Genomic DNA, 21,612 nt, shown 5'->3' on the forward strand with positions numbered 1-21,612 from the left:
ACTCTCATCTGCAAAGCCTGGCAGGCTCCCAGCTCCGCTCCCCTGGTACCACCTGCTTGGCAGCTCCCTGAGTTTGTCCTGTTTTCACAATGCAACACGTGTTTTCTGGGTGCCAGAGCATTTGCCAAAGCAGCTTAGACCAAAAGCCCCGTTTGACTCCTGAACAGACCAGAGAAAAATGCACTATCCACTCTGTTGTGGATAATTCTGGAATAATGTTGCAGGACGGAAAGGTTTGTCCTTCAGCTGCTCGTGGTCGGCTCTTACCCTAGTTGGGGTCAGGAGTTGGATTCAATGATCCTTGTGGGTCCCTTCAAGCTCAGGATATTCTATAATTACTCCAGCAATACCAGACAATACGAATGGTCATAGCAATGTCTACACAGGCTTGGGAGCATTTCATACGAGCAAAAGGAGTGATTCCAAAATGCAAAAAAAACCCTCCAAAGGATGTTCCTGTACACACGTACTGGAAGCACAGCCCTCCTCTGCATTCACAGTGAATTACAAGCACCTCCTGGCTACCAGCAGCTGTGAGCATCACCTTGTCCAAGCGCTGCAAACCTTGGAAATACAAAGCACTGTCAAAAATAGAAACTCGGGCTGCAACCCTGAGCGGTTATTCTTGTAAACAAGAAGACAGGAGAGCTGAGGGCCCGTCCTAGACACCCGCAAAAACTCCCAAGGCTGGGGATGGGACCAGCATTGGATGAGGGCCTGAAAGCTGAGTGAGAATTTTCCATCTTCAGCTTACGATTTGGCGATAATTATGACAGATTTACAGATCCAAAGTAGCTCCAAGGTTCCACCTCCCCAGACAAAACGGGTGTAATTAAGGTGACAGCATCGCTCCTGCGCCGTGTCAGGCACCAGATGAGCTCACCAAGGCATGAACCCTCTCAGGGTCAGAACAGAGCTCTGCTTTAAGGCACAAATCAATTTTACTACTCACTTCAATGGCATAAACCAGCTCTAACGGAATTTGTGACGGCGCTAAAGAGAAAAATAGAGGCCAACCAACAAAAGGAAGCGAGGTGCTAGAAGTTTTAGATGCCTGAGAAAAAGAAAGGATATAATCAGGGTAAGTGCTGGAAATCAGACGCAACAATGCAAAGGATGATGATGCTCGGCATATGCTCACCGGGTATCGCAAGGTACTACTCTGAGATTCATCTCCGCAATTACCTTCCCCTGGCTCCTGGTTATTATTTTACACAAAGCAAGAAAGCATCTTCCTTGTGTAGTGTGGGAACCTGCCTTTCGATGATGCCAAATTTTGGGGTGACACTGGCAGTGCCCTGTGCTGATCGGAGGGGTTTCTGGCATATCTGAGCAAAACGTGGTGATATTTTGCACCCTTGCTATGTTGTTGAATAAATAAAATCCCAAGGGAAGGTGTGTTGCTTACAACGCTGATAGGGTGGCGGGGGCTAGCGTGATTTATCTCTCAATTAGTTTACAAATTGTGGACAATTGGTAAGTGCTGGCATTTCCCTGCATACAGATTCCACTAAGCACAAAATCAATGCGGTTGGATGAAGTGCCCTGTTTAGGCAAAACTGCAGATATGAGAAACCCCAGCTGTGGCTTTTCAGTTTATGAATCAAAAGGCTGTTAATTAAGCAAAAGAAAGAAGCGACCCACTCAACCCATGGAAGCCCACGAACCCAAATCACAGCTCTCCATGAAGCGGGTAGAGAAAAGCCTACGCTGAAACAGCATCTTTGGAGGGGAAACAAAAAAATCCCTGAATATTTGGATGTAGAATTACCCTTCCATTCCCAAAGGGCATCATGGGGACAAAAATAAATCTATACACACAGAAACTAACTCAGATATGTTTAGGTTTCACAGGCGGTTGATTAGAACTGAGTTTCTAGCAGGAGCTCAGCAGCTGAGCTGCAGAAGGCCGGACTCTGGTGCTTGCTCTGCCGTTTCTGTGTTCATGCAAAAAGGTCCATCGGTGCCTGGATATGCACACATGTATGTATAGGAACACCTTCAAAACCAGCAAGAAACAGCACTCTAGGTTCACTCCCATTAACTAAGCACCAAAGTAACGATGTCCATTACAAACAAAGGAAAATTTTGAGTGCTCACCCCAACTTCTTGACAATTCCTTAATGCACAGAAAGTCCTCAGGTGCAGAACAAAGTTACGCTTTGTCTAACGCTCCTGCTGGGATTACAACAATGCACTTTGCAAGGAGCAACCGAGCCTAGGAATTCAGAAGGTTATCACTATTTCAGAGGTGCAAAGCTGAAAGCAAACGCTGTGGGAACCCTGGCTTTCGGTTCCACCTAAATCCTGTTTATCCTGTAGACCTGCGCGAGCTCTAGATTCTGAAAATTTGGCTCGTTGGCTACCAACAAATCGCGTGATGCCACAGGGAATCCATCAGGAAAAGACGGCAAAGCTGGGATTGCCTTCTGGCGCTGAAGCCCGTCCGTTTGACACCCGCAGAGCATGGTTGTCCCCACGGGGGACACGTGCTGTCCCACACCCCCCGCCTCGGCAGGACACTCACCACAAACATGTACTGCTGCGCGGACTTGGCCGTGAACTCCGGCTTGCACTCCCCGATGCACAGGAGCACGGGGCCGGAGCTGATCCCTGGAAGCGCCTGCCCCATCTCACAGACGATCCTGGAAGCAGAAATGCCGCAGTGAGGCTTTGGCAGGAGGTGCCACCCTGTGCAGCTCCACGCAGGGCTGCCTTGCCTTTTCTCTTCTTTTTTTTTTTCTTCTTTTCTTTCCCCCAACCCTCTTTAACTTTGATATCTGCCTCTTTAGAAGAAGTTAATTACTGAGTCTATTTTTACCCCATGTAGTAATTTAAAGAAAAAAAAAAAATCAAAATTAGACATAATTATTACAAGCTGTAAACTCCAGAGCAAAGCAGAGCACTAATGGCAATATATTAGCCAGTAGCAAAGTGAGTGCGAAGTCCTTAGAGTAACAGATGAGTTCATTAAGGGAACAGCTCAGACTGCAGTCTCCCAGTTAATCAAAAATGGAGAAACCTGCTCGGGGATGATAGAGACAGCCGCAGAGAGCAGCCTGTGCAGGGGAGACAGGGCTGGCTAACGTGGGAAATAACGGTGCTGGGAAAAGGAGCTAGTGGCACTGAAAGACACGGATCTTGCGAGGTCCAGCTCAGCCCGGCCCAGGGAAAGGTGTCAAGACAGGAGAGCTGCTGGGGTTAACTGGAAGGTGAGGAAACCCTCATTATGCACCTTGTGGGTACATAATCCAAAAATCCCAGGGCGCTGGGAACACAGAACACCAATTTGAGATGAGACCAAGCGAATGCCAGCCATGCCAGCGGAGGTTTTCAAAGGGATGTTGGCTGGCAGGGCTCCCCAGCTGCACCTAAAGGGCATGGATGCTGCTTGGTCTCACAGCAACGCCAGAAATACAAATTCTGGAGCATCCTACCAGGCACTGGAGACCTGAGGACAGGAGTAATGTGCCTTGGGGCAGGGGGATGTAGTAACGGGGGTGATGAGATGCTTGCGTTTGGTCCTGAGGAAGAGCCAGAGCATCCCCGTCCCTGCGAGGCCGAAGGTGCTTTAGCAAAGCGGCAGAGGAAACGCTCGCTCGTCTGCCGATCACATGCAAATGCACGAGAGGCTCCAATTTGTGAAGGCAGCGTTTCAGCTGCCTTCAGCAGCGTTAAATTCACTCCAAATAAAATAAAAAGACTAAGGGGAAAAAAAGAACCTGCAGACAGCATGCACAGGTGATGCCAGGAGACCTAATGAAATACACACGCGCTCGTAAAGAGCCCTAATGCGCGAGTCCTTATTACTGCACATCAAAATGGGTTGCCTAGAGAGATGCTGCCTTTGGAGAACAGGGACTGAAGCATCTCAGCTGTGTGCCTTCATCTGCCACGTGCTCCTCTCTCTGCCTTTCAAGCCGACATTGCCCGTGCACCTCTCTGTTCATTATTTCTCCTGCAAACTGGCAGCGGGGGGAGGACGCAGGATTGTGGGCTCGGGCTGGTGTTTGGGAGCAAAATCCCAGCTCCCGCCAGCCCACGGGCAAACAATACGAGGTGAAATGATTCCCGACACCCCGTGGGTAGGAGAGGAGAGTGGTGGTTTTCTTCCACGAGAAGCAAGGCTGCACCAAATGCTAAAAACAGGGGTAAACGCCAAATACTCAACTATTTGCCAGTAAAACAGCAGCTGCCGTACAGTAGCAGGGATGTGGGACAGGGGCAGAGGGACCTGGTACACCTGATCCCGATCCCTGATAAAAGCCAAATTCCCAGCAGGTACCTTGTTACAAAATGATGCATTCGGCAGAGCTGTAGGGTGCTGATTGCTGGGCTAAGTGGCCCTTTCACCAACATTAACCTAATTGCTGGCTGATAGATTGCGTGGCTGGAGCATATGGTGAGTCATTACAATGTTGGAATTCGGTCTGCCCACAGAACCCTTAAGAGGGTCCTTTTATCTGTATTCATCTTTAAAAGGCAGCTCTCATGCTAACTCTTGCTGTTATCTGCCCAGGGTAAATGTTTTAATGATGTTAACAAACTTTGAAAGCTCAAGAGCCATAATTAGAGTCATGATTATAAAATCAGGGTTTCATACCATCAAAGGAGGATAATTTCATAATCTTCCATCCTTTATTTGAAAAAAAAAATAAAACAAAATGCTGCTCAGCAGAACAGCCCAAACGGCTCGCAGTGACTGTACTGTTGGTGCAGTGTTTGGAGCCGCTCCTGCAATAACAACAACGATGCTTTGCACATCCAGCGATTGGAAAATACCTCCTAGCTGATAAAGTGCACGCATCCTTGCTGCTTGGGAGATTAATGTAATTTCTGTCTTTACAGGTGGGGAAACAAAGACAAGGAGTGAACGACAAGCACACCAATGTCAACATGTCCTAGTGACAGGTCCTTCCACTGCGCTGGGGATCAGACGGGACACACCAAATGCATTTCACCGCTAGAACAAAACCACAACTGGTTCCAGCTGCTGCTGAAGCCGGGGCACATCCGTGCTGCTGGGACCAGTCACCATGAGCATCTACAGTCCCACTGCACAGAACATCATCCTGGTCCCCAGCAAGTGACATTAGACCACCCAAGGGGACACATCACACATCGCCCTGCACAAATGACCCCCAACATACCCCTCCGCACCTTGGCTACATCAGAACAACCCCCCCACAACCACCAACAGGAGCGTGTGTCACTTTGGGAGGTTTATTCACCCATCCTCTGTTACGTGCCTATTTTCTAATTTTCGGCTGACATTTTTTCTTAGTGAAATAAATGAATTGACTCCAGTGGAGGCCCATTCGGATTAAGCGGCTGTCACTGCCTCACCCGCCTAACAAATGGCTGCGCGCAGCCGGCGGCGCCGCTGGAATGTCAAGTGCGATGGGGAGCGGAGGAGCAGAGAGGCTCGGCAAGGTGCTCATCAGAAAAGTTGCTTAGCAAAGCAGGAACCGTGGCGTGGAAGAAAACGAAACACTTAATGAAAGCATAAAGAGCTGCTTAACCCCTCTGAGAGAGCATCCTCATCCTCTTTTGGCGTAGGAATGGCATGTCCTGTTCCAGGCACCATCCATCTCCAGATCCCTCCCTGAAGGTTTGGAAACGGTGTGGAGATGATGCCCGGGGTTTGGGTGGGTTATTGGCCTCCTGTGCATGTGCTGGAGGTCAGGGCAGAAGCTTTGTGCAGCTCTGGGGACCCACGGTGGGGACAGGGGATGTTCCTGGAGGCCACTCACTGTTCCGCGACGACGTAGTGCTCGGGCAGGGGTGTGCACTGCACCCCGGCAACCTGCACCCCGTGGGCAATCTCGGAGAAATCCAGGCCCAGGTTGACGCCGCGGATGGTCACCCTCGTCCCTCCTTCTGGGGGGCCCGACACGGTCAGGATCTAGAGGGAAACAAGAGACAGGAAAGTTGAGCTGGTGTCCCTGTGCCACCCGCGCCGCTTCAACCCCACGTCTGGCTTGGAAGTTAAAACTTTTGCTTTGCAGGCTGCAACCTCCACCTGCTCCTGCTGCCCAACCCAGGCCAGCAGAACCTTCTCATGACCCTCTGGATATCTTGCAGAACTGCAAACACAGGCCAATCCACCACAGATGGATTTCAGCCCAAGGATGCTGAAATCCAGCTCCAAGAGAGGACATCCCTGAGCTGGCCAGGAGATGTGGGCAATGCCTCCCCCAGCAACCCCTTGCAGAAGGATAAGATGGGCTCCTTTTTTAATATATCCAGAAGATGGTAAGTCACCTTCCAGAAGTTGCATGCTGCTTTGGAGAACTTTGTTCGCTTCTGCCTTGGCTCTTCTCGGAACGTTAATGTCACATTTTATTAGTAAGTTGGCACCACAAATGACTTGCAAATGTTAAAGGGTGAGGTCTGCGCTTTAAAGCTGCCTGTTTATAGCCTGCCTCAGCCATAATCATCCCTGCTTCTATAGACTTTCATTAAAGACAATATCCTCTTCAATTAGGAGTATAAATTACAATAAAGTATACTAACAAAATTTGGACCGAAGACTCTCAAACAGTTGTCCTGAATCTCCCACTGGTCTGTTGTTGCTCTTGGGCAAGTTACTAATCTTCTCCACGCTACAGCCGTTATTAATAAATAAACATAATCCACAATAATGCAATTTAATTAGTTTAATGGATAAAGCTTGTTTACGCTTGTTTGTTCCACCCTTGTCTTTGGCAGAAGATCTGAGCTCCTCAAAACCTTTTCCTTAGCATTTCTGGATGGATGGCTGCTTTTCTTTCACCTTCTTAAGAGCTCACTGGTTGCTGGACGTGTGAGCGGGTTAGGAAGGCAGCGAAACATCGGCCCCACCACCAGAGCACGTCCCAGGGAGCCCCCACACTTCCCAGAGCCATGGGGCACCTCTGCCCCTTCCCACCCAACGCAAACAGCCAGGACACCCCTGCTCCCCAACACTTCTGCGCCTCCAAGTGCCCCCGCCGCATTTCAAATCTCAGCTGATGCCTTTTTTCCTTCTCCCTTGCTCATGCCTCCTAGTTTCGTGCTCTCCATCTCTGCTCTTGTTTCAGGTGCTGCCATGGAACTTGACCTCACGTGCTGGGGCTCAGCCTGCTCCAGAGCTGCACCCTGGCCCAAACCACCACCTCCTTCCCCCGCCTACGCTTTAGTTTCTACCTCCCTCTCCCCTCGACCGAGGTTTCCAATTTATTCACAGTACGCTGTCTGTCGTGCTGCTCTTTTCTGTTCACTCACACCGCGCAGCGTCTTGTACCATTTAGCTCCGTGAAGCACCGCGGGCCCGCAAAAGACGCTACAAAAATCAAGTTGCATTGCGTTACGCCGAGTCCTGAAGGCCTGCACGGGTGATGTTTACATCGCTAGCTGGGAATCACCTGAACTCGACGGTTCACGTACTTGACAGTTACAACTGTCCTTTGCAGCTCTAGATTACGTTAAAACGTGTTTGCTGGAGCACTTACACCACCGGGCTCGTTGTCTCATCGCTGCTCAAAAGAAGACGCGCTTTGCCATTTCCCGACCTTACTGCAACCAGCAGAACCAACCGGCCTCGCCGAACAAAGCAGAGCCGATTCTGTATTTTGAAAACGTCCTGACCTGGAAAATCCCCAATACGGAGCTCCACTCGACCTAGATTTTAGTGGCCGCTAATTGAACAGTTTTGAAGTAACTGTGCCATAAAGCAGCCCCAGGGTTAGAACAGATGCATTCAATTAATTACAGCTGGGGAGATTCAGTCAAAAATCGCAGAAAGAAGATAAGTCTTAAAGGTCCCGTTGCACCGAGCGCTGGTGACCTCTCTGAGCATCACCCGTCCTGCCACATCCTTGGGTCACCTGGACACCTTGCAGATGCTCGGCAGAGGCGGCTCCAGCAAACCCAGGGCTGTGGCTTTGCTGGGGAGCTGCTCAGGCCGCGGGGCTGCCTGCAGTGACAGTCCAGATGAAGAAAAAACATCCACCAATTTCAAGAAATATACTTAAATACAGTGGCTTTCCGCTCCAAGGTCTGTGGAAGATCAAAAGAACCTGCAAATGGCAGCTGAGGAAAACCAAGGCCATTACAAGGAGTTTTACATTGACTGTTTAGGGGTCTGTATATCTGCTGGAAGTTTTTTTCGGGTTGTTTGCAGAACTGAAGCAGTTTGAAAGTCACTGAGATCTAAAGCGGGGTCTGGGAGGCTTTGGTTTTGCTGATCCCCTGAGTTATTCTGAGCAGGTCACCTCTCCCGTCTGCATTGGCCTCGCCTTGCATGGAACAAAATAGGCAATCGACCACTTCTAGTAAAAAAAAAAAAAAAAAACAATTCCTGCTGCTCAGCGACAGGATTTATGCAAGTGCGAAGCTTTGTGTTATTCACAGAAAGTACAGAGATGGAGTGGGTGGTGGCAGGAGCTCAGTTTTATCAGCTAAGGGATGCAGAAGCACCACTGCACTTCTGGTTTTGGTGCTTCCTACTTGAAACCAAGGTGGGGATCCCCGAGGTGGAGATCCAAGGGATCCCTGAAGCTGGGATCCCAGGGCTCCAGCAGCCCCGACACAGTGCCAGCACGCTGCCCTCCCAGCCTGCAGCAGACTCTGCCGCAACGATGCACGATCAATGTCCTCTTGCCGGCTGCATGGTTCAGCGTTTCTGACATAAAGCAATATTTTGCCTCCAGAAGACGCCTGTGCACGAGACAGGGAGACCGAGGACTGGCTGGGAATCGGATGGGATTTTCCTGCCGGAGCCGGGGGCAAGCGACGAGCCCAAGACTGTCCTGCACAAAACCCACTCGGCATCTGTTAGGGTGAGGAGAGAGCGCCCGGCTCTCAGAATAACTGACATAACCCCTGCCCCCCTCCCAAAATTTCATCCACCTTCATTCTCTTTGTCTTTTTTTTTCATCCTGCTCTAAGCTGGCTGGATCCCAGCTGATGAGCCCAGCAGGGAACCAGCACATAAGCATTGTCATCCCTGCATGATCCCTCCTTGTCCCTGCCTTAGCTGATAGCACATTCAGAACCTAATTGTTATCTCAGCAGAGCAACTCCATTATTCAGCCTGACACTGCTCCCCCCCTTCAGCTGTTTGTTGCACTGATGTTATATTAATGAGGCCTGCAAATAAATGAGTAGGAGATCAGAGTGCCGCTTGTTCGCGAGAAAACTGATTTTTATTTATTTATTGCTAAGACCACAGACCGTGTGGAAGTTTTACGCTGTTAAGGGGACACCGTTGGTGACAGCTGGGCCTCTCACTCAGAGAAAGAAAAGGGCTGTGTATATCCTGCTGCTCATTTACTTTTATGACTACTAAAACATGATCTCTTCCTACTAGTTATGCATCCCCCAAAGGCACTGGCGCCTGGGCGCGAGGCCCTTGACCTCCGGCTTGGCAGAAAGAGTGAACCTGGCCAAATGAAGCAAAAAGAGTGGAAAACAGCCCGTATTAAAGTCTCTTTTAGTCTGAGTGATCCAGGCTGCAACGCAAGCCCCAGTGTGAGACCAAACGCTGCTGCCCAGTCGAGTCCGTCAGTGCCGGTGGTGCGGGATGGAGAATGTGTCGCCGTGTCACCAGCCTTAAACCTGCCCGGAGCAGGTTGGTGCACAGCTCTGCAGCACCAGACATTGCAAAACGGTACCCAAAATACTGAAAAAACACCCCAGATGCCAGTGAAAAAGGACCTAACAGCAATGAAGGCTGTAAAGGTCTCATCTGCAAGACTATGTCACAGGCTTTTCTGCAGGGGAAGGGGGATGAGAGAAGGTAACCTGTGCTGTTGGAAGGTTTGGGTTTAGGAATATCAACCCTGCAGGGGTTTTTACCATTTTCTATAGAACCTTGCAAAATTTGGTAAGAGTTTTTAGCCCTGTACAGCACCCTTCCCATCGCTGGATCTCAAAGCACATGAAAAAGGCCACTAGTTCCCTCTGCTTTCCCCCTTCTTCTACAACAGTGAAAACTGCAAACTTGACTTTAATTAAAAAAAGAAAAAGTTGTGAATTCATAAAGGGAAGGAGGGGAGGTGGAGTTCAAGTTCAAGCACCAAACACTGCAAGACCTGTGATAAGATCACAACAGTTCACAATACATCCCCCTGAAACCTGTATTTTCTATCACTGACCCTCACTGTGGAATAAGCAATTGTCTCATCTCCAAACCCACCCAGCGCCATCTCCTGTGACTCCAAACATCCCCTGGCGAGGCTGAGACACAGCCCTGGTTATGGAGAGAAGAAATCTCTTAACAGCGAAGCTCTGCTCTTTTCTCCTTGGACAGAGACCAAAAGTATTGCTTTCCAGTTGGACAGCGATAAAACACTCGGTGGCAGCACCATGCCCACAGCCAGCCTGGCAGGGCTCAGACACAGGTCACTTGGTGGCTGGAGCAGAGTGTTTTTCCCCTTCTCCGTTTAGCTCAAGGAGGGGAAAAGAAATAAATCTAGGACTTCTTCCATATTACAACTGTCTGAACTGTTTATGGTGAAGAAAATCTCAGGCAGAGGCTGTTTTGCTTCTTGCATCTCACAGCATAACCTTGTGCAAGCAGAACAGCACTCGGATAAGCAAATCAGGTTTCTGACTACTGGCGGGACAAGGTGAATATCCAGGCAAGCCTTTAAGTCTCACTTTATCTCTCTGTAAAGACAGCCATGACTTGCCAAACAAACAAACCAGCCCACCAAGGAAAGGACAGGCTCTCGATGTTTCTTAACGCTTTCCCATCTCTGCAGCCAGCACCACCTCTGCTGCTCCGCAGCCTCGCAAGCTCCACTCTGCAGTTCGCAAAACACCAAACAAGAGAAATACTTGCCCATCAAAGGCATAATGTGGCTGGGCAGAAGGTTTAAGAAAGAAATACTGAAGGCTTAGTACCATCCCTGCGGGATGGATGGACTCTCCCCAACCACATCCGCCTCCAGCCAGCCCCACGATGCAGCATCACTGCGGTTTCCCCCTCTCCTCTAGAAAAAGCAGCCTGATTTCCCTCTGAGTGGTCTGAGCATGAGCCAGTTTAGCTGCGCTGGTGTAGAAACTAATCTGAGTGAAGAGGACACTTGCACATGTACCGGGGTCCTCCTGCAGCTGGCAGAAGTCTGTGTGCTGAGCACCCTGCTCCTGCCCCGACTGGCGTTTCTGTAGCCACGAGCATCAGTGCAAAAGGCTGCTTCGATCCAACGCTGTTTTACACCCATGTCCTCCGCCTTCTGCAGTATGGACACGGGCTCAGGGCAAGGGAGGCTTTTTCAGGGAGTTAATTGAGTGAGAAACCAAAATCTTCTTTCATTCCCACCTGATACGAGTGTCACTCCTAATAACAACGTTAACAGACCAAGTGCAGTTTTACCTGTAAAAATGCTCCAGGGAGACATTTCGCATCCCTCGGTGGGCTGAGCAGAAACATCAGATGCATCAACTATAGACTAATTAGCTCTCTAGTTTAATTAGCGTTCCTGCAACAGTCCGTAGCGGTCACCCCAACGCCGGTTGCAGGACCGGTGAGTGATGGCTGCACCGCGCAGCAGCGGCCGCGAACCCCGGCCACATGCCGGTGGATCCGCACATTGATTTCACAGAAAGTAGCGGAGCGTTTTGTCCCCTGTTCTTCAGCACCGGTGGATTTTCACACGAGAGGAGACAGACACAAACCCACTTCGGAAGGAGCAAGGAGAAGGGGCGAGAGTTGAAGACGCCCCTGCTCACGGCGGGGGGGGTTGGACTAGGTGACCTTTGAAGGTCCTTTCCAACCCAAGCTATTCTGTGACTCTGTGATTCTATACACGCTCTTACCTCGGTGATGCGAGGGTTGGAGCACTTGACGTTCCTGCTGGACCAGTCGAGCCAGGGCTGGGCGGAGGAGGAGCTGCAGTGGGGCCGCAGGGTGCACTTGGCCTCGCCGCTGCACCAGCCGCACTCGAACTTGGGGTCGGCTTTGAGGCAGAGCCCGCAGCTCTCGCGCTGGGCCGCGCACTTGTAGAGGTGCACTGCGGGCGGGAGAAGGGACAAAGTCAGGAATTGGAATATTCCCAAGGACAGCGGCTGCTCTGGGACTTAGAGCGAAGGCACATGTTGAGTTGCAACTCAATGAGCTGCAGAGACTTAGAGGATGGCTGGGGTTGCAGGACCTCTGTAGATCCCCAGCCCAGCCCTGCTCACGCAGGGTCCCCAGAGCAGATCACACAGGTCGGTCCAGGCGGGTTTGAATGTCTCAGAGCAGGAGACTCCACACCCGCTCTGGGCAGCCTGGTCCAGGCTCTGGCACCTCCCAGCAAAGAAGTTTCTCCTCGTGTTCAGATGGACCCTCCTGTGTTTCAGTCTGTGCCCGTTGCCCCTCACCCTGGCGTTGGGCACCACTGAACAGTCTGCTCCATCCTCTGCCACCCACCCTGAGATATCGATCCCATCGATCAGATCCCTCTCAGCTTCTCTTCTCCAGCTGAACAGCCCCAGCTCTCTCAGCCTTTCCTCGGGAGAAAGATGCTCCAGACCCCTCACCATCTTGGTAGCTCATACACACGTGGTTTCCAAAGCCAAGGCTGTGCCATGGTGCTTAGTGAGCACCTCTAGCATTGGAACAGAGTGAGTTGCTGTCACCCAGACCAGGATCCCTCAGAAACACAACATCTCTGCCCGCAGCGATGGCAGCTAACGCTGCTCTGTCCCAGCAGCCGCTTCCCGGCCCCATCACCGCCCTCCTGCCCCGGACTGGGAAGCCAACTCAAGCAGATGTTACCTTTCACATCCTCCGGGTTGTCGATAACAAAGTTCCCATTCCAAACCACAGCAAAGTCCACTGCTAAGTTGCTTATGTCCATCCCATCATAAAGATACTGAAGGAGAAGATGGAGAATGAAATGCTTGGGAGGATATATCAGAAACATTAACAGGAAAATAAGATTTTTTTTTTTTAAAGCAACCGTGATTATTCTCTGCTTAAAAATACGTGCTGATGTCTGAACCACCACACTTCTACACCTCACCTCCAGGGTCCTGCTTCGAGTCCCTCCTCCTCACCAGGAAGAGATAATTAAATCAGATCTAGTCCTTGTGAGAGGTAATAGATTAATTATTCCACTCACAGTGGTTGCTCTTGTCACTCAGTCTCTAGCTTATCAATACGGCCCCTCCAGTTAATCAGGCTGGAAAGACTGCTGCCTTCAGGCTATCTTCTTATACAGTCACCATGCACCCTGGTGTGACTGGGAGCTTAAAAATCACGCTGCAGAGCTTTGGCTGATGAAACAGGCAACAGCTGGGAAAAAATAGATGGTGCAGAGAGGTCCTTTCCCACTCTCTGCTTCAGCCTAGCCTGGGATAGCACCGGCTGGAATTATTCACCTTCTCGTGGGCATCCTGGGGGCCATGGCTGGGTGAATCTGGATGCTTCAGGTGAAATCACAGTGCATTCTGAAACTCTCATTATCACAATTAGCATCAAGTCATTCTGATGCTCTAAGTGAATCGAGAGCTGCTATAAACACTTAAAAAGGTAAGTGAACGCTGCCATCTCTTTGGGGTGAGGGAATGCTTTGACAGTGCCCATGCAACAGTTGACCTGTTTTAACTTGCATTTAGTTGTACTGATTCACCCTGTCTGGGGTTTTACCGAGTGCCTGATCTTCTGTTCCACTGACAGAGCTGTGAGTACAGAACTGCCCTTACATTCTCTACCTACCACTTCTTATTAGCCTAAGAGGAATAAAAGTGCTTCCCTAACGTTTATAAATTGCTTTGCATAGGAAAAGTACTATATAGTATTAATACATTCATTATCCGCCAAGCTGCAAGGCCCAAAGACGGGCAGCGACATATAAATATCCAGCGAAATTTTTAAAAATTCAAAACTTCATTAACAATTCAAGACCATCTGCACTGAGTATTCAAGTAGAGCCTGTTCTGCTGCCTAAAACCAACCGAATGCGCCCCGCTTGCCCGCGGACCTCTTGGACCGCACAGCGAGGATGAGAAGGACCACGCTCGTCCCTGCCCGTCCTCCAGCTGAAGCCACACAAGACCCAAACACGGGCTGTGGCTTGGAGGGTGCCCAGCACCTGCCACGCGTGTTTTGGTGTCCCCAGGTACCTGCCACAGTGATTTTTCTGGGGTAAAATCCTGCCAGGTCCATTGGCAGGGCTAAGCCTCATCCTAGAGGAAAGCTGCGCCCCCCTGCCTGCTTCTCCAGTGGTATTATTCAGATACTTTCCCTCTCTCTGCTCGCTGTGCTCTCCCCTCTGGCAGTTTTCCTTCCCTGCACCACGCTGCTTTCCAGCATCCCTGTATTCACCCAGTTACCGTGACCTGGAATTAGACAGCTCCCCGATAAGGGGTCTGTGATTCGCCTTATCTACCCGGTGTGAATTAGCCTGTCCTAACACCTTCCTCGCAATCCCTCCTCCTCCCCTTCCCCTCGCTGACCCCCCGCAGTCAGATAAAGCATCTTGCTATAATGAAACACCCTGCGTGCCCACGGCAGATTCCCACCTGAAATGAAGCTTAACCCTGGGATTTTTCACTCTCCCCGTGGCTGAGCCCGCTCCCTTTGCAGCTGTTCAGAGCACTCATTTTGGGCAATTTTGGGGCCACGTTCCCCTCCCGGTCGGTCGCTCACCGAGCTGTTCTGGCACTGGACGCTGGAGCTGTTGAAGCGCAGGGCGGGCACGCGGTGGATCACGCCCTGGATGCTGAGGACACACTCGTACCCGCGCTGGCCCGACTGCGGCTGGGGCAGGTTTCTGGCCTTCAGCGTGATGGGTTTCACCTCTCCCACCGGGATCAGGATCTCCTCCGTGGGGAAGAGCTGGGGGCAGTCCTGGGGGGTCAAGAAAAGAGAGGGGGGGGTTATGGCGGTGGCGGCGTGTCTGCAGGTCTGGCAAGGTCCCAGCACAGCTCATGTCCCATCAGCTGCTTCTCCATCCACCCAACTGCAGGTTAAGCGCAAAAATAAAGAAATTCCCATTACGGTCCCCCTGCTCTGGGCCTGGTGCTGATTTTCTCACCGCAGTCGCAGAAGGGGGAATACTGCTATTCAGGGAATAAATCGAAGGCACCATCCCCGCTCTAAACTCGCCGTGGGGTTTATCTGCGGAGACCCGAGCTCTCGCCCTGCCCTCCCGTAGCAGCGGCAGGGTGTTATCGGCTGCTCCACGAGGGCGAGAGGCTGCTCCCAGCCACACGCTACCTCCCTGGGCCTCCCCTTAATCCCGTTTCACTCCTTACACCCCTCGGCTGCGTGTCGTTTTGGAGTGAGACAATCAGCGTGGTTCCCTCCTGCTACAGGGTCCCATTCCGCTCTGCTTTATCCAAGTAAAATTACACCAGTGTGCTGTTAATTTCCAAGGTGACATTAATTTCTGCTCTATCTGCTCTCACCTCTCACCATGCTCTGGCATCTCTGGCCTTTCTGAAACCCCCAGCCGCTCGCTGCGATGCTCCCGCGCCGCTGCTCGTGCAGCGTTTTCCTTAACTGGGGGCTGCGGGGTGGGATATGAACCCCCCCCAGCTGAGCAGGCAAAGCTAAATATTATATACATATATTAAAAAAAAAATACAAACGTGAGTTTGCTATAAAGTGCCTTCTCTCTCCCCCTCCCCTGCAAGATGCTGGATGCAAAATAAAAGGAAACTCTCCCCGCAAACATCATTCCGCAGATGAGCAAATCTCCAGTTCCCCACGGGCACAAACTAGGTGTCTAAATAAAACTCTAAGATGAACTGCAAAGGAAGACCTATCAGTGCCTGGTAATTGTGTGACATTCCTCGCGTAAGATCTCAACATCCTCAATATTATCTCCTCATAACACACTGGGAAATACAGTTTTTCCTCAATTTATATACCGGGAACTGCAACATGGAGGGACAAAGGCTCTGACCGTCAGAAGTATTTACATTCTGTTTAGCTCTAATTTGCTTTGATCTAATGGAACTCGGTACCTAAGTACCTGTAAGTATTTGACACTAAATGATTAATCCCAAGCTGAAGTAGAAGTTTTAGAAAAGCACAGACTGACGTCTCCCTTTCCCTCTGCCAAATCCCAGACTGGCATCCCGAGCCCTTTGCCACCCTGCCTAGCAATTAAAGTAAATCACACGAGTGGCGATGCAAATGAGCGCCGTCCTCGCCGGGCTCCCAGGATGCGGGGAGAAAATCCCCGTCTCTCACTAATGACCACGGAGCCGGCCAAGCCGCGCCGCCTCCCCAGCTCCCAGCCAGGCTGACGGGATGTTGTTTCGCTCCTGGCTCAGGCAAGTTGTAAATGAGAAACAGATGCTACCCCAGTTTGGAGAAGGCAGTAGCTTAAACTGCTGCCTCATAAACCTTTTTAGTGGCATTTTTCCTTATATATTTTTTATTTTATTCCTAACAGGGACTTTCACGGATTAACAGCCAAGAGCGAGTGTAAACTCCAACAGCCAGGACGCGGGCTATAGTGGGATGGGAAGGAAAGAAAAGCCCTTTTCTGTAGTCTTAGAATCACGGAACAGTTTGGGTTGGAGGGACCTTCCCAGCTCCCCCGGTGCCCCCCCTGCCATGGGCAGGGACATCTGCACCAGCTCAGGTTGCTCAGAGCCCCGTCCAGCCTGGCCTGGGATGTCTCCAGGGATGGTTCAGCCACCACCTCTCTGGCCAACCTGGGCCAGGCTCTCACCACCCTCAGCGCCAACAATTCCTTCCTCACGTTTAGCCTCTGTGAAGCATCCTGGAGCCACAGAATCTTTTATCACATTATGATTAAAACAAACAAAAAAAATATCTCCAGCCACATCACCAGTGGGAGAACCTCCGTGCACAATCCTGAAAATAATGAATATGTTATGGACCATTATCCTTCCTGGCCACTGCCATTCGTGAGACGACTGCTAAAGAAATGCTGTTTAGAGAAATTCCTTTAGAGACGTGGGAGAGGGCTTTTTCGAATCTGCTCTGAAATGCTGGTAGCAAAAATTGTTCTGCCATCATTAGAGATGAGTAGGACGTAATAGATTTTTTTTTTTTTTTTCTTCTTTCGTTTCAGCGGGAGAAAAATGTCACATTGGGATTCTGGTGAAAAATAAAAAGAATAGGCATGCAGCCTGCGAGGGCAGGCCGCTCGGGGAAACGCCGAGAAAGGCAGCGCCTGTGCGTTGGCTGACAGCGACAGCGATCACACTAATAAGGGGATACGCGTTTTGGGATGGAGGGATATGTAGGAAGACGCCAAGCTGCCGAAAGCCCAGGGCACTCGCGGGGAGCCGCATCGCTGCCGGCATCACTGCCGGATTGATCAGATGAGCGAGCGAAGCCGCAAAAGCTTCCGGGGCTGGCGGAGGGTGCGGGGCCGGCTCGGACGCCACTTCCAGCCGGGATCATTGTTCAGCTTTCAGGTCGATTTTTTTCTTTTTTTTTGATGAGAGGAAACGGCCTCAAGTTGCGCCAGGGGAGGTTGAGGTTGGATCTGGGGAACAATTTCTTCCCCCAAGGGCTGTGGGGCATTGGAACAGGCTGCCCAGGGCAGTGCTGGAGTCACCATCCCTGGAGGGGCTGGACAGACGGAGATGAGGTTCTCAGGACATGGGGCAGTGCCAGGGCTGGGGGAACAGGTGGAATCCATGATCTTGGGTGTCTCTTCCAACCAACATGATTCTGTGATTCTACAATATCCTCATCTGGTGGAAAGTTTCTGACATGGGGTAAACCCAACTCTTTTGAGGCCTCTGTTTCCAGGTAGCCAGTTCTGTAGGAGATAATAATTAAATAGGTCTATTTTCTCAGCCTTTCCTTAGCCTGAGGTGCCATTTCTCTGCAGAAGTGCCCCTTTAGACATTGCTCTCCAAAAAGCTCACCTGTCAGGTTGGTTTCTCCGTTCCCCGCCTCTTCTACCTGCTACCAGATCTAAAAGCCGGCACTAGCATAAATTACTTTGCTAGAGATAAATTGCCAGCTTTAGCAACGCCTCTGTCGATGCTTCTTCAACTTTGTAGTGATGAAGTGGGAAGGGGTTGGCAGGACCAGTCCTGCTGCTGGGATCCGAGACGCGTGGCTGTGCCAAAGGTCCCATCGAGGTGACAAATGACGAGACCATCCCTGGCTTGCAGGGCTCCGGTCTGGGTGCTCGATTCTGCACTGGTGCCAGGAGGAGCCGCGCGCCCACAAAATACAGAATAAAAGGGAAACTGCAGCCAGCGGAATATACGGTTTGTTCCATAATCAGTTTACTTCGGTTTTTAATTCATGAGAAGTAAACCCTGCAGTGAGTTAGAAAGGCCATTATTGCCTCCTCTCGCTAAATAAACACATGCTGAATCCTCTCATTATCCTCCCTGACTTCTGTACACCAGAATAAACACAAATCAGAAGATCTGCTGGAGAAAGACAAGACTCTGATGCATGAGTGGCACAGGCTCTCAGGGAAAATTCTCCCTATGAAGTATCATCGCGCACAATTTACAAAGATATTTTATGCTTCTCCAACACTTTTTAGCCTCAAAGACTCCAAGGTCTATAAATACCTTAAAGATCCATGATATGCATCTGTCTCTAGAGTAGAACAGAGCATCCACGGTTATTATTTGTGTTTAACAGAGCAGTTTTAGTAGGTCAAATCTTCTTTCTCTTATTTGGAAAAAAAAATGCCTAGAAATGGCAGGCATTTCTTTTGACAATGGGATTTAGCCCAAATGGAAGAAAATATAATGGTTTTGTGCTTTTCATGTTTAAAAAAAAAACCCTCCACAAATGTTAACTTGCTACACATATTTTAAAGTTATAAACATAAATGGATCTGGCACATGAATGTAAACCCCTGGCTCACAGTTATGTTCCCAATGATATGAATTACGGTCCCCGTCACTCATGGAAACACATTATTCCTCATTTATACTACTGGAAAGGAGAGCAGACCTTGCTCCTTAGAAACCAAACATGAAAAGAAAGGCAAGTGAAGCGAGACTTTTCTCCCTGGGAAATTCCTGCCCAACGCCCTTTTCTCCGGAGCTCCGCGCTGTAACCCGGGTCTTCGCCGTTAATTCGTGAAATATTAGGATATTTACAGCCAGGCAAAACACGGAAGGCTGGAGAGCCCATTTCTCGCCCATAACCAGCCCTTTGTGTACCAGAGGTGAGACAGGAGCAATTCCCTCGACCACCGCCAGATTACAGGGGAACATCTCCCCATGGAACATTTTCCTCTGTGGCTCTTTCCCCCTCTAAACACCATTGGTTATACGCACCATAAATCTACTGATGAAAAAAAGTGCTGCCAATAAGCTCAAACCAATCTTTTCAAGCCGAGATAAGTTAATCTTGCTGCAACCGGGCTTTCTCTTACCATTGGTACTTTTTTTCAGACAAACGCATCTCCGCAGAAGCCAGATGTGACCCAGAGAAGTTATTTGCTGACTTGGGTGGACTTAGATGTGGCTCTGAGTTACCTACAGTTCCCATTCAGGCATTCAGCTGCAGGGATTGTAAGGACAGACATGAGGAAGGTTTGATTTTGTTTTATTTCTTTCAAGGCACATCAAGCGGCACTCGGCATCCGAGGGCACAGCCCGGGGCACAGGTGTTGCTTTGAAAAAAAAAAATGAGGATTTAAAGAGGTCAGATCAGAGCTGAAATCTGGTTCTGCACTAAACTCCCAGAATCTGAAATGCTCCTGATTCAGCATCTCACATGTGGAAATCACATTATCGGCACACAGTGGACATCAAAGAGGGATGGGATCCCACATTCTGGGAAGCTAATAGGATTTATTTGGTTCTAGCTCTCCACTGGGATAGGGTGTAGGAATATATTTATCTACCTACATTCCTCTTCATCTGCATGTTTTATACATTTAGAGAGAGACATCTTATAGCCTCACACACAGACACAAACCCAACAACCCCAGGCACATTAAAATGCTCTTTGGAAACAATGTCTAAGCAGACACCTTCTGCGGACAAATGACACCTCAGGCTAAGAAAAGCCTGAGAAAACAGACTGACTTATTTAATTATTAACTCCTAGAAAACTGATCACCTGGAAACAAAGGCCTCAAAAGAGCTGGGTTTACCCCATCTCAGAAACTTCCCACCAGATGAGGATATTGTAGAATCACAGAATCATGTTGGTTGGAAGAGACGCCCAAGATCATGGATTCCACCCGTTCCCCCAGCCCTGGCACTGCCCCATGTCCTGAGAACCTCATGTCCGTCTGTCCAACCCCTCCAGGGATGGTGACTCCAGCACTGCCCTGGGCAGCCTGTTCCAATGCCCCACAGCCCTTTGGGGAAGAAATCGCTCCTAAATCCAACCTCAACCTCAAGAACAGCCAGCTCTGTCCTGAAAGACAGCTCTGCTTTGACGGCTGCGACACGTTCTGTATTTATCCACCAAAAACCACGAACCAAGCCTGCCTCGCACACAAACACCACATTTTCACTTTTGCAAACATACCGGCGCGATGCAAACCAGAGATCTGGCAGTCAAGGGGCATCTTTTCTCAAGCCTCACAAATGTCCGCGGTTATCACTCGCCGATGGCTTCACAGGCCACTCGCTATCCCCTGACGAAGCCCCGACCCATCTTCAGAGGTTGTTTTTTGTCCTTGGCATCACCCACACTTACTGCCGAGCAAACAATTCCTGCTGCCAGGGCAGGCAGAGGCAGACAATCTTGTTCTCTTGGCTGTATTTTCAGGGAAAGCAGGGCAAAAAGGCAGAATTTAGCTCGGTCAATACAGCCGGAAGATTGCAAGGAGCAAGTGCACAACTCATGAAAAAGAAGGATTTTCTTTCCCCCATCACCTTGAAAAGCGGCTGAGGCTTCGAGCTCTTTTCCCTTCTCAAGACAGACGACTCCTGGGAGCATCAAAGGGAGTTTGTCACACACGGAATCCCATTGGGACGCATATTCTGATGGGCCAGGAGTAAAAGGGAATATTCAAGATATTTTCTCTTATATATAAAGAAAATTTCCAATCCTGTGTGAACACATGTGCAAATCTGACATGAGAAGAGGCACGTGGGATTGAAAGTAGGGCAGCAGGCACCATCATCAGGCCACGACACAACATTTGAATTGTTTTAAGCGAGGAAACCCTTTGCGAGGCCTTTATTTGGTGTCTTGTGTTAAGCCAGAGTGAAATGCCCATCATAAAGGCATTAGCACTGCACTGTATATGTGAGTGGCAATTCATCTGCTTTAAAAAGGCAAACAAATTATTGGTGTTGGTGGGTTTGGGTCAGAGGTCTGGAGAAGTCGTGATGAACAGCAGAGTATCTGTGTCGTTATCAGCAGCCATTATCAAAAGCAATCACCAGGAAGGTGTGAGATATCACGTAACATCCCCTCGGAAGAAACAACCTCTACAAGACGGAGATGACAGAGGAAGTTCTTTGGAGATGCAACAGTCCTGTGATCCCAGCAGGAACCGCCAGAGATACCAACTCCTCCACTCGCTCCCTCTGTGTGAGCTCAGGCAAGTCCTTGTGCCTTCCCAGGAAAAAAATGGAGATAATGGGATTGTCCTACTTTACCAGAGATTTGTCGAACAACTTCTGAGATCACAGGGTTGAAGACCTATAAAACTGAGAACTACAATTGTAAAGCCTGGGAAGACAGCGATGCTTTGAGTGAGAAGGAGAAAAACCCCACATCAC

The 21,612-nt window shown here is 49.8% G+C and overlaps 1 protein-coding gene across 1 annotated transcript in view; it reads right to left on the reverse strand.

Moving 5' to 3' along the window:
- Positions 1-21,612, reverse strand: part of PLXNA2 (plexin A2) — a 167,115-nt gene that overhangs the window by 40,733 nt on the left and 104,770 nt on the right. The window contains exons 10-14 of the mRNA XM_065649738.1: positions 14,603-14,803; positions 12,728-12,824; positions 11,785-11,978; positions 5,754-5,905; positions 2,528-2,645 (exon numbers count right to left, since the gene is read on the reverse strand). Coding sequence (XP_065505810.1) covers positions 2,528-2,645; positions 5,754-5,905; positions 11,785-11,978; positions 12,728-12,824; positions 14,603-14,803 — 762 coding nt within the window. The remainder of the gene's footprint in view (positions 1-2,527; positions 2,646-5,753; positions 5,906-11,784; positions 11,979-12,727; positions 12,825-14,602; positions 14,804-21,612) is intronic.

This window comes from Caloenas nicobarica, chromosome 21 (assembly GCF_036013445.1).
Source record: "Caloenas nicobarica isolate bCalNic1 chromosome 21, bCalNic1.hap1, whole genome shotgun sequence".
NCBI lineage: Eukaryota > Metazoa > Chordata > Aves > Columbiformes > Columbidae > Caloenas > Caloenas nicobarica.